Source organism: Triticum aestivum, chromosome 2B (assembly GCF_018294505.1).
Source record: "Triticum aestivum cultivar Chinese Spring chromosome 2B, IWGSC CS RefSeq v2.1, whole genome shotgun sequence".
NCBI lineage: Eukaryota > Viridiplantae > Streptophyta > Magnoliopsida > Poales > Poaceae > Triticum > Triticum aestivum.
This window is the reverse complement of record NC_057798.1, coordinates 390,137,968-390,151,515: the sequence shown is the minus strand read 5'-3', so window position 1 is coordinate 390,151,515 and position 13,548 is coordinate 390,137,968. Positions and strand designations below refer to the sequence as shown.

Here is a 13,548-nt window from a genome sequence, read left to right as displayed (position 1 = left end):
ATATCGGCACATGAAGCGCGTGAGTCTTTGAGCAAGAGCTGTGCATTGAGCTATCAGTAGACAGTAACTACCGCGGTTTCACGGCATATGCAGGAGTAGTACTCCCGTTTTCTTGCCGCCGTCTGCCGGGTCAGTACGTAGGTAGGAGTATATTCACCACGTACGTACACGCTACTCCTCCCACACCACACCAGATAGCCGCAGTAAAAAATAAAATTTTAAAATAACAATCGAGAAAAAACAAAATATCCCGAGCCCAAGCACGCACGCTGGCCCCAGCCAAACGCCAGCCTGTCGTGCTCCTCCTTCCCCAAGCTGCGCGACAAACCCACCCCTTCTCCCTCCTCGCCTCCTCCTATATAACCAGCGCTCCCACTCCCCCAACTCAATCGCCATCTCGGTCTCAGCATTCCTCCCCTCACCCATATATAGTTATATACTCCAGCAGCAACGACAACAATTTCGTAATTCATATCATACATACAGTTCACAACGGCACCAGCTCGACCCTCAAATATACACTAACACGTCGCGGCAATGGGGCTCTGCATGTCTAGCGGCGGGGCGGTGCGCTCCGAGGGGCTGGCCGCGTCGACTGCGATGGTGCTGCTGCCAACGGGGGAGCTGCGCGAGTACCCGCCCCCGGCGACGGCGGCGCAAGCCCTCCAGGACTCCGTGGAGGCAGGAGACGGCTCCGCCGGGTGGTTCCTGTGCGACGCCGACGCGATGGGGTTCGAGGGTCCCGTGGCGGCCGTAGGCGGGGGCGAGGAACTGCGCCCGGGCCAGATCTACTTCGTGCTCCCCACCGAGGTTAGGAGGAACGGGCTCCGCCGCGAGGACGTGGCCGCACTCGCCGTCAGGGCGTCCGCGGCGCTCGTCACCAAGGCCAACACCAACGCGTCCGGCAGTGGCGGACGGAGGAGACGCGCCGGCTCTGTTTCGCCGTTCGTGTTCGCCCCTCCGCCTGAGGTGGACGAGACTCTTGCCTACAAGACCGTGCCGGCGCTGGTAGTGAAGAGGCGGCCGGTGGCGCGCGTAAAGAGTGCCGGGAGGATGCAGCTGAGGTTCGCCCCGGATCTGACCGCCATTCCTGAATGCGAGTAAACGAACAGAATGGCCTTCGCGGATGGATCGACCCATCGGTCGTGGCTACAACAAAAATCCGTTGGCGAACTCGATTCTGGAGAAGCTCCGGCAATTCTGGAATCAGCGGGAACAGAGCAAGGAAGGTGGGAATTGATGTCGCCAGCCTGGCGGGACGGCATCAGCGGACGACAGAGCGGAAGGCCATCAGATCCATATCGGACGGAGGCTGCTGGCTTCAGTGGCTTGGCGCGGAAGATGAAATGGCATAACGTCGGTGCAGAGTTTTTTCTTTTCTTTTGCGGGAATCGGTTCAGAGATTTAGCATGTGTATATTCCGTAGCAACAAAATTTTGATCGCATTAGTTGAGCAGGCGCTCTGAGAACTTAAGTATGGAGGCAAATATAAACAGTGAACATAAGCTAGAGTACTGAATTTTTGCCTAAACATGCGCTTGCTTGTGTGTTGCTCTGTTTTGATCCGTTTGTTGCTCTGGGACGTTCGAAACTTGCTGTACTCCCTCCATCCGAAAATATGTCTAGATACATTCTCTTTTATTCCGCGCCGACGGTGTAAAGACAACTGGGACGTGGCCGCACTCGCCGCGGGTTAAACATTTTTAAAGCAGTAGTTAAAATGAGGCTCGAAAAAGACAACTGGGACTATTCCGCGCCGACGGTGTTTCTGTGTTCGATCAGAACTATTCCACGTTGCTGCGCAGACTGCCGCATCCTCTGCCGGCCAGTCGTGTGGTTTAAACCTGCGACGGCTCGTGTATACTTAGGGATTGTTTGGTTTGAGATTAAATTGGCAAGTCTAAGAAAATCTTGTCATACTTGTGACTCTTATTTTGAAGAACTATTTTTAAACAAATTTAGCAACATTGTATGGTAAAGTGTGACACTCCTAGACCTAGAATCAAACAACCCCTTAATGTGAGCCTGTGACGCGTCGTGGAATTTGAAATGAGGGCAAAGTTTTTTTGTTTTGACATGGAGGGCAAAGTTTGTGGTGCACGTTTCAAGGTCAACTTGGCCCCCATGCTGTGCCTACTCGTGCAGATCGCCGTGCGGCGACGTGTTTATATTTTCTAGTACTGGCATTGTAGGCTGCGGCGAACAGGCCATGCGCTTGCTGCTGGCATGGCTACTCCACTTAATTGGCCTGCCTACAAGTTCGGACGTTTCCACTGTAACGTTCTTTCCCCATACAACATGTTTCTCCTTTTCAGTTTATAGAGCTCAAATTTGGAATCTCGTTAACCAAGACATATGATAAGTGGAGAAATGTATCTCGTACTTCATCCGTTTCTTTTTAGTCCGCATATAAGGTTTGGTGAAAATCAAGCATTATAGAGTTTGACTAACTTTATATTAAAAAATATAAACATTCACAATATGAAATCAATATATTCAGATGCACCATGAAACATATTTTCATACTATATAGTTTTAGTACTATAGATGTTCATACATTTTTATGTAAATTTGGTCAAACTTTGTGTAGTTTGACTTTGACCAAATCTTATATGCGGAGTAAAAAGAAACGGAGGGAGTACGTTATAAAACTATCCAAACTAAATTAATGTATTAATTGAGATTAATTACAGTGCATGCATGCTTGGCCACTAGATGAGTAGTAGCATTGCATGCATCGGTGAGTTTCTTTTTAATTCTTGCATGCAAATATTTAATGCACCTCGAAATCTCAAAAGGAGATGGAGATGAGCCCGTTAAATCGAAAAAATTAAAAAAAAATTAAGATAAGCCCTATAAACCGAAAGATGAAGATGAGCCCGTTAAACCGAAAAAATAAAAAAATTGGGATAAGCCCTATAAACCGGAAAAGGATGAGTACGACAAAACTATCGTACCTAGTCCTTCCATCCGATGAAAAGTGTGCATATAGAATTTTTTGGATAAATTATGAAGTAGAGTAAAAAATACATTGTAAAGGTGCAAGCCACCATCTCTTTGCTCTTTAATTACCCAACCTTCAATGAGCTAAGTGCATGTAGAAATTAAGGAGACCATGCATATAATGTTATTGGTCTTGATTACCGTGTGATGAGATAAAAACATTTTTCCTACTTTAAAGTGCATTGGAAAGATAGAACGAAACTGCTCTACACACGATACAAGCGTAGACGATGTGAAGACGACTAAGTATCCGGCGGCCGTTGCTCCCCTATACACCTGCATGCGTGGCTGGATTTCACTGTCGTGCGTGAATCATCCGTGTTTTATCGTCCATATAGCACTGCTTAAGATAGAAGTACACTCTTTTGTGGACAAATTTCAAAGCTAAATGTACACTCTTTACCTGACGGAGGGAGTATAATGTTGTTCATACCAAATACCTTCTCTCTGAAAAAAAAGATAGGAGTATACCAAACACCAACAACAACGAATAGAAAGTTTTCAGCGAACTAAGCATAGCTGAGATGGTTAGATTCTTTATGGTGGAATCAACCCATGGGAAGGAGAGGAAGAACGTTCGCGAGCCGATGTGCCATCGGGAGGTGTGGACGCTACCGCACCATGGCCGCTTGCGGGAAGTGTCGTGGTTCTAAGCCTAACAGTAGAATGGGGGGGTAGGTATGGAGAGGCAAGATCCTAACTATGGAGCAGTTGTGCACACAAGTGTTTTACGAGTTCAGGCCCTTCTCGGAGGAAGTAATAGCCCTACGTCTCGGAGCCCGGAGGCGCTCGACTGAATTATGTGTGTGAGAGTTACAGGGGTGCGAACCCTTCTACCAGTGGAGGGGGGTGGCTTATATAGAGGATGCCAAGACCCCAGCCAGCCCACGTAGCAGAGGGTTAAAGTACATTAAGGCCTAGCGTTACTGGTAGCGTCCTACATAAAGTGCCATCATGACCATTAAGACTACTTAATTACAAACCGTTTGGATATAGAGTAGATCTTGAACTCCTGGTGGTCGAGTGAGTCTTCATGGTCGAGTGTCTTCATGTTCGTCGAGTGTCTTCTAGTCCGTCGAGTGGAGTCCCTCTTGGTCGACTGGAAGACGGCTTCTTCTAAGAGATGTCCTTGGGGAGGGTACCTTGGCAGGTTCATGACCCTACCCTAGGTACATGACTTCATCAGTAGCCCCCGAATGGATCGAGGTTTCAGTGAGGAAGGAGTTGGCAATCTTTCCGACTTGCTATTTGGTGCTGTAAAGGTGTTTTGCTCTGGATCAATGACTTTCAAGTGAGGGTGTCAACTTTCATTCAGTCGCCTTGATCCATTCTTTATATTTGTCGAGTGAACTTTATGAACTCGGGAATTTCCGAGCGACGGATTGGAGGAGATCTTCCATCTGACAAGTTGCCCTGTGGTTAGCGGATTTAGTGGGATCCGAATTTTGGGAAGCGCGTGAAGCGGAGCAGACCGCGGTACTCGGATGGGATAAGGCAGGGACGCCTCGATTCTCGCGCCGCCTTTTTCGCCACGTATCGCTTGCGCGACTGTTTCGGGATTTGACAGGATCGCCTGGGCCTACCTGTCGGCCACTTGGAAGTGACCCCATATAAGGAAACCAGCGGAGGTTTTTTGAACAGTGCCTCCTCATTTTCTCCTCCCTCGCCTCCAGATTCATCCGCCGCGCCCACCAACTGCCCGACGCTGCTGCTCCGTTCCGGCCTCGTCGGCGACAATGGTGAAAGAGAAGACGGCGGCTTTGGAGCGGGCGAAGAAGGCGACGGCGGCAGCGAAAGTGAAGGGGGAGCAACCAGTCGAGGGGGATCCTCGTCGCGGTCCCGTTTGCCGCAAGGTTGGATCCAGGGTGATTGGATCCGCTCGACCATCACCCAAAAGGATCTCGACGACCTGGCCGACGAAGGCCTGATTGCGCACGGGGCGGCGAGGCTCCCCGGGATGGAGTGGCAGCCACAACCTTAGGAGGGTGAGTGTGTCCTCTTGGCGACTCATGTAGATCGAGGGTTCTCTCTGCCACCGCATCTTTTCTTTCGAGGGTTTCTGAATTTCTTTGGAGCTCAGCTTCACCACTTTACCCCCAATTCCATTGCCTATCTCTCTGCCTTTGTATCTTTGTGTGAGAACTTCTTGGGTTGTCGGCCGCACTGGGGCCTCTTCAAACACATATTCACTTGTCGTTCTCAGACGGTGAAAAAGGCCAGCCCCAATGACGAGAGAACTCAGGTAATCCAGATGTGTGGGGGTCTCGGGGTCCAGATGAGGAGTAAGAGCGCCTTCCCAGCTATGACTCTTCCCGAGTCAGTCAGAGGGTGGTAGTCGACCTGGTTCTACTGCCAAGACCAGTCGACTGGGCTCCCTCCCTTCTCTATGAGTCGAGTGAACAAGCCATCCTCTCTGAAAGTAGTTCCGGAGGAGAAGGCTCAGGTAAAAATGTTGATGGAGCGAGTAGTTCAGTTGATTCGTGACGGTGTGACTGGCATGGACCTTCTGGAGGTTTTCCTTCAGCGGCGCATCCAACCACTCCAGTACCGGGGCCACCCGATGTGGCTGTATTCTGGTACTGAAGACGCCATTCGGGTCCACCCAGAGGAGGTCGATGATGCCACACTGGAGAGGTGGATGACGGCCATCACGGGGAACAAGGACAACCCTCGTGGAGCCAGGAGGATCCCGCCACTCGACCAATCTTATGAGGCGGACAAGGTACGACCACTTTCCTCCGATTGCTCCGTCCATTCTGTTCCGTCGTAGATCAGTCGATTGACTATTGTCTTGCTTGTTGTCCTTCAGGAAACCACTGAGTTGTACTCGATGCCCAACAAGGCGCACGCGCAGGCCGAAGAGGAGGAGGGAAGCGGAGGCGAAAGCCAAGAGGAGTGGGAGTCGGATGCCGATGAGGGCGACGAAGATGCAGGCTCTGATGAGGAGGAAGAGGAGGAGGAAGAGGAGGAGGAAGTTGCGCCTCCTCATTCCGAAAGGAGGTCCAAGCTCACCCACGACCCTGCGGCTGATCGTGGCAACGGAGTCATACCTGCTGGGCAGTCGACGAAACGCCCTCGGGCAACTTCACCGGCGCCGGCTGAAAAGGCGTCGAAGCAACCCCGAGCGGCCCCGACAAAACCGGCGAAGGCACTACCGAAGATGAGGATGGAAATTCCGACTGTTTCTGGGTAACGGCATAACTCATGTTTTTCATTCTTGGTCGACTCAATCGCTGACCGACTGATATTCAAAATCGCAGTGCTGCTACTTCTGAGACTTCAACCAGGCATGAAGATCAAGAAATGGAAGATGCTGCTACTTCTCATCCTGGTATGATCTGCGCGGTTTTGTTTTTGGTCGATTGATTCTTTATTTTTGACTTTGAACTTCTTCTGCAGCTCCACCTAGCGTTGTCATCAATCTCCCTAACGATGACGATGAAGCACCACTGAGGCAGAGGAGGAGCGGGAAGGCGACTGTTGGCAAGGTTGTTCCGGTTGTGTCAGCACCTAGACCACAGATTCCGGAGGGGAGCAACATTGCTCGGGCTACCGTGTCCTTTGCGGAGCCGTTGACGGTTGCCCGCCCTTCGTCGTCGAGTGCTGACCCGCCTTATCTCTTCTCCACCTACCACGTCCCAGAGGACCAAGCAAGCGCTGCCAAGGAAGCCATACGCCAGGCCGGGATTATGATGGAGCAGGTGAAGACGATCCGAACCGCCAGCCAAGCAGCTTATGACGCGAGCTTAGCTCTCCACAGCAATGTCCAGGTTAGTTAAACATCGACTGGAAATCTTGATATTTGTCATGCACCCACTGGGTGTGTCAATTCTACGGTGGACTGCTGGCAGTCGACTGTAGTTTTTGTGTCTTGATATTTCTCACTTTACTTGTTTCACTCGAGCGTGGTCGAGTGGAACAATAAAGCTGGTGGGGGCACGCTGAGTGCACCCACTGGGTGTAGTCCCCGAGACCGTGGTCGATTGCTGGCAATCGGCTATGGTCTAATTTTTTTTTGCTGCTGACAGTTAACTGCTTCCGGTCGACTGGTCGACTCTGAGTCTAGCTGATAGAACTAGTGGGGGCACGCTGAGTGCACCCACTGGGTGTAGTCCCCGAGACTACAGTTGAATGTTTAGATTCAGCTGTAGTCTGAGAAATATTACGATTTTTCTTTTAGTCACTCGGAAGTGATCTGTCGCTGATGTCTGTCGACTGAACTTTCGCAGAAATCTTGTGACCTTGTTTCTCGTTATACCGAATTGGAGAACAAGCATATCCAGCTTGAACTTGACCAGAAGCTTGTCCAAGAGAATTTTACGAAGTCGAAGGAGGAGGCAAAAGGTATGTTTGGTGAGAATCTTGACGACTGTCCTTGCTTCTTGCCTGTCTCCGAGTCTGATCTTATTGTGGTTTTGCAGAAAAACTGAGGGATGCCCTGAAGAAGAAGGACCTTGACCTCGCCGAGGCGCAGAAAGCGGCTTCGGACAAGACAAAACTTGCAGAAGAGAAGTTGGCTTCCGTCAACAAACTTGAAGAGGAAAACACTAATCTGAAAGCTGCTCTCGATGTGGCCAACCAAGAAGTCACTCGACTGAAGAATGCCAATATGGTCCTGAGTGACAAAGCTGGCGAACTGGCAGGAAAGAAGAATGACTTGGAGGTTTATCTGGGAGGACTCGCCAAGAAGCTTTTCCTTATGCTCAAAGGTAACTCCTTATCTCCGATTGGTAATTACTAACTTGCTGTAAGGGCGTTAGCTTATCCTTGAATCGTGTCCACAGAATTCTGCCAAAACTTTGAAGAGGAGACAAGTCAAGTGGAGACTGGCTTGGATCCCATCAATTCTCCGGTGAAGGATGAAACCGCTATGAACGTGCTCTGCCTCGAGTCTCGCGTTGCTGCAGTGGTCGATTACCTTGCAAGACTGAAGGCCGTAACGTCGCGCATCGACACATTGCTCTGGCAAGAAGAAACGCTTCAGAACGACCTTGAGTCGCTGATGGCTCGACTGAACGAAGTTCTGAGTCGAGTGCAAGAATGGAAGAAGTCTTCTGCCAGGTGCAGTGCTGACGTCGCTCTGTCTTTGGTCCGCGTCCACTGCAAGGAAGCGAGAGAAGACAAGCTGGTGTCTCTCAAGGTGGCCAACACTAGGAAGCATGACTTCCGTTCTTTCATGGAGACCTTCATCGCGGCCGCCACTCGGATCGCAGATGGGATCGACTTGGACGAGTTAGTTGCGCCTTCCAGCCCTCCGCGGGAGGGGTAAAAAACTTCTATGCTCGATGATTTGAATTTGCCTCGGAATGCCAAGTGATTTTTGTAACCGCCAAACTTTAACAGGCTTGATGCCTGAGCCCTTCTGGGTCCGTAGGACGTCATCGGAACTTGATTTGCCGTTGAAATACGTTTGCTTCTTTCGAACAATCATCTTCTTTGGTTTGGAGTATATACTAGCATCTGTAATGCTCTTTTGCAGGTAGGAGTGAAGCACAAATTGTCGTCGGCCTGTGCTCGTCATGTCTGGGCGAGTGCTTGGTTGCAACCAGGCCTCCGAGTGAGAAACTTGTTCTTAGGCGAGCACTGGGCTGCAGCTAAGCCTCCAAGTGGGAGGTTTGCTCTCCACTCGGTAGGATTTAGAAACTTAGGCGAGCACTGGGCTGCAGCTAAGCCTCCGAGCGGAAGGTTGGCTTATCACTCGGTAGGATTTTAGAAACTTAGGTGAGCACTGGGCTGCAACTAAGCCCCCGAGTGGGAGGTTTGCTCTCCACTCGGTAGAATTTTTAGAAACTTAGGCAAGCACTGGGCTGCAACTAAGCCCCCGAGTGGGAGGTTTGCTCTCCACTCGGTAGGATTTTCAAAATCTTAGGCGAGCACTGGGCCGCAGCTAAGCCCCCGAGTGGGAGGTTTGCTCTCCACTCGGTAGGATTTTAGAAACTTAGGCGAGCACTGGGCTGCAGCTAAGCCCCCGAGTGGGAGGTTTGCTCTCCACTCGGTAGGATTTTAGAAACTTAGGCGAGCACTGGGCTGCAGCTAAGCCCCCGAGTGGGAGGTTTGCTCTTCACTCGGTAGGATTTTAGAAACTTAGGCGGGCACTGGGCTGTAGCTAAGCCTCCGAGTGGAAGGTTTGCTCTCCACTCGGTAGGATTTTCAAAATCTTAGGCGAGCACTGGGCCGCAGCTAAGCCCTCGAGTGGGAGGTTTGCTCTCCACTCGGTAGGATTTTAGAAATTTAGGCGAGCACTGGGCTGTAGCTAAGCCTCCGAGTGGAAGGTTTGCTCTCCACTCAGTAGGATTTTCAAAATCTTAGACGAGCACTGGGCTGTAGCTAAGCCTCCGAGTGGGAGGTTTGCTCTCCACTCCGTAGGATTTTAGAAACTTAGGCAAGCACTGGGCTGCAGCTAAGCCCCCGAGTGGAAGGCTGGCTTACCACTCGGTAGGATTTTCAAAATCTTAGGCGAGCACTGGGCTGCAGCTAAGCCCCCGAGTGGAAGGCTGGCTTACCACTCGGTAGGATTTTCAAAATCTTAGGCGAGCACTGGGCTGCAGCTAAGCCCCCGAGTGGAAGACTGGCTTACCACTCGGTAGGATTTTGTTTACTTAGGCGAAACGGATTCGCAGCTAAGCCTCCGAGTGGAAGGCTGGCTTACCACTCGGTAGGATTTTGTTTACTTAGGCGAAACGGATTCGCAGCTAAGCCTCCGAGTGGAAGGCTGGCTTACCACTCGGTAGGATTTTTTACAAGCTTAGGCGAACCGGGTTCGCAGCTAAGCCACCCACTGGGGGACAGATTTATGAGAGTGAAAGCAATAACAATTACTAAGAAAATTATGAAACTCTTGTCTTTGATGAAGACACTACAGGAGCACTTTTATTACAACTCATCCGAGTGAAAAACTTAAGTATAAAAAGGGTGAAGTAAGTCCGCGTTCCATGCTCTGGGCTCGTCAATCTGGTGCTCGACATTGTAAAGGCGGTATGCGCCGTTATGGAGAACCTTGGTGACGATGAAGGGACCTTTCCAAGTAGGAGCAAGCTTGTGTGGTTTCTGCTAATCCACTCGGAGAACTAAATCTCCCTCCTGGAAAGCTCGACTCTTCACATTTTTGGCATGGAAGCGACGCAAGTCCTGCTGGTAAATGGTCGATCGGATCAAGGCCATCTCCCTTTCTTCTTCTAGAAGGTCAACCGCGTCCTGTCGGGCTTGCTCTGCTTCAGCTTCGGTGTAGAGTTCGACTCGAGGTGCGTTGTGAAGCAAGTCACTCGGCAAGACTGCTTCAGCTCCGTAGACCAAGAAGAACGGAGTCCTCCCAGTCGACCGGTTTGGCGTGGTCCTTAATCCCCAAAGCACTGACGGAAGTTCGTCGACCCATGCGCCAGCTGCGTGCTTGAGGTCGCGCATCAGTCGGGGTTTCAATCCTTTGAGAATTAAGCCGTTTGCTCGTTCTGCTTGCCCATTCGACTGAGGGTGGGCAACTGAAGCATAATCGACTCGAGTACCCTGAGATGTGCAGAAGGCTCTGAATTCTTCCGAGTCGAAGTTTGACCCATTGTCTGTGATGATACTATGGGGAACTCCATATCTGAATATCAACTCCCTGATGAAGCTGGCGGTGATGCCGGCATCCAGATTCTTGATGGGTTTAGCCTCAATCCACTTAGTGAACTTGTCGACTGCTACCAATACATGGGTGTAGCCGTTTCTGCCTGTTCTCAGTGGTCCAACCATATCCAAACCCCATACAGCAAAAGGCCAGACGAGTCGAATGGTTTTCAAGGCTGAGGCGGGTTTGTTTGACATATTGGAGTAGAATTGACATCCTTCACACTTGTCGACTATCTCTTTCGCCATCTCGTTTGCTCTGGGCCAGTAAAAACCCGCTCGGTATGCTTTAGCCACGATGGTCCGAGAGGACGCATGATGGCCACAGGTCCCCGAGTGGATGTCGTTGAGAATCATTCGACCTTCTTCCGGTGTTATGCACTTCTGGCTGACTCCAGTCGCACTTTCTCTGTACAACTGACCCCTCATGACGGTGAAGGCTTTAGATCGGCGGACGATCTCTCGAGCCTCTTCTTCATTCTCGGGGAGCTCTTTCCTCAGAATATAGGCGATATAGGGCACTGTCTAGTCGGGAGTGATGAACAGAACTTCCATGATTAAGTCGACCACAGCTGGGACCTCGACTTCAGTCGGATCGGTGGCGCTTTTCGGCTGCGTGGCTTCCTCAGTGAAAGGATCCTCTTGAACCGATAGCGTGTGAACATGCTCCAAAAACACGCCAGTCGGGATGGCTTCCCTCTTGGAACCTATCTTGGCCAAGTCATCGGCTGCTTGATTTTTCAGTCGGGGAACGTGATGGAGCTCTAATCCCTCAAATTTCTTCTCTAGCTTTCTGACTGCATTGCAGTATCCAGTCATGGCTGGGCTTCTGACGTCCCACTCCTTCATCACTTGATTGACCACTAAGTCCGAGTCACCGTAGACCATGAGGCGACGGACGCCGAGTGAAATGGCCATACGCAACCCGTACAAGAGTGCTTTGTATTCGACTTCATTGTTGGAGGAATCAAAGTGAATCTGGAGTACATATCTGAGCTTATCTCCTCGGGGGGAAACCAAGACCACTCCGGCACCGGAACCATTCAACATTTTGGAGCCATCGAAGAACATAGTCCAGTGCTCCGAGTCAACTTGGGTCGGTAACTGCTGTTCAGTCCACTCGGCGAGGAAATCTGCTATTGCTTGAGACTTGATAGCTTTCTTTGCCTCAAATCTGATATCTAGGGGAAGAAGTTCAATCGCCCATTTTGCCACTCGACAGGTTGCGTTTCTGTTGTGCAAAATCTCTGATAAGGGGGCGTCGGTGACGACTGTGATAATATGGTCAGAGAAGTAATGAGCAACTTTCTTCGTGGTCATATAAATCCCATATACAAGCTTTTGATAATGAGGGTATCGTTGCTTGGATGGGGTCAGGGCTTCGGAAATGTAATATACTGGGCGCTGAACTTTGAAGGTTTTCCCTTCTTCTTCCCGCTCGACCGTAAGTACAGTACTGACAACTTGTCCTGTGGCTGCAATGTAAAGCAGCAAAGGCTCTTTGCTGATTGGGGCAGCAAGCACCGGCTGGGCGGAAAGCAGAGTTTTTAACTTTGTAAACGCTGCATCAGCTTCTGGAGTCCACTCGAACTTGTCTGACTTCTTCATCAGTTGGTAAAGAGGCAATGCCTTTTCACCGAGGCGAGAGATGAATCGACTTAACGCGGCCAAGCATCCAGTAAATTTCTGGACATCGTGCACACACAAGGGGTGTTTCATTCGGAGTATAGTGCCAACTTTTTCTGGGTTGGCGTCGATTCCTCGTTCGGAAATGAGAAAACCGAGTAACTTTCCGCCAGGAACTCCGAATGTGCACTTTGATGGATTAAGCTTGATATCATACCTCCTGAGGTTGGCAAATGTTTCAGCGATGTCAGTCAATAGGTCGGAACCTTTCCGTGACTTGACCACAATGTCATCCATGTACGCTTCCACATTCCGACTGATTTGAGTGAGCAAACACTTTTGAATCATCCTCATGAATGTGGCTCCGGCATTCTTGAGGCCGAATGGCATGGTGACATAACAAAAAGCACCCGAATGGGGTGATGAAAGCCGTTTTGATCTCATCGGGTCCAAACAGACGGATCTGATGGTACCCGGAATAAGCGTCCAAGAAAGAAAGTCGCTCACATCCCGCAATCGAGTCGACTCTTTGGTCGATGCGGGGAAGAGGAAAATGATCTTTCGGGCAGGACCGATTGATATGCTTGAAATCGATGCACATGCGAAGCGAATTGTCCTTTTTGGGGACCATAACGACATTGGCGAGCCACTCGGAGTGGTAAATCTCTCGGATAAACTCTGCTGCTAGGAGCCGAGCCACTTCTTCGCCAATGGCCTTCCTTTTCTGGACGGCAGACCGTCGCAGATGTTCCTTCACAGGTTTTGCCTTTGAATCACCTCGTAGGCGATGCTCAGCCAGTCCCCTGGGTACACCCGGCATGTCAGAAGGTTTCCATGCAAAAATGTCCCAGTTCTCACGGAGGAATTGGATGAGCGCTTCTTCCTATTTGGGGTCGAGTGTTGTGGAGATATGAGTCGGAGCAGCGTTAGAGTCGGTCGGGTGGATGTGAACGGGTTTTGTCTCTCCAGACGACTGGAACGCTGATTTCGTAGCAGGCTTCTTGGCTCGCAACAAATCACTCGGGTCTGCATTCCTTTGGTGTTCCTGCCACTCTTCTGCCACCATCTGAGCATCGGCGATCTTTGAGCCTTTCTGGAAGCACTCTTCTGCCTTCTTGCGGTTACCAGTGACAGTGATCATGCCTTTAGGGCTAGGCATCTTTAGTTTGAGGTACACGTAACATGGTCGAGCCATAAAATGTGCATAAGCTGGCCTGCCCAAAATTGCATGATAGGCACTCTGGAAATCCACGACCTCAAATGTCAGCTTCTCTTTGCGGAAATTCTTTGAATCACCAAAAACTACGTCAAGAGCAA

The 13,548-nt window shown here is 50.3% G+C and overlaps 1 protein-coding gene across 1 annotated transcript; it reads left to right on the top strand.

Moving 5' to 3' along the window:
• Nucleotides 1-397: 397 nt before the first annotated feature.
• Nucleotides 398-1,531, top strand: LOC123041273 (uncharacterized). The gene has a single exon (XM_044463917.1). The coding sequence runs from the start codon at nt 538-540 to the stop codon at nt 1,102-1,104; it is 567 nt and encodes a 188-aa protein (XP_044319852.1). The 5' UTR covers nt 398-537; the 3' UTR covers nt 1,105-1,531.
• Nucleotides 1,532-13,548: the final 12,017 nt, after the last annotated feature.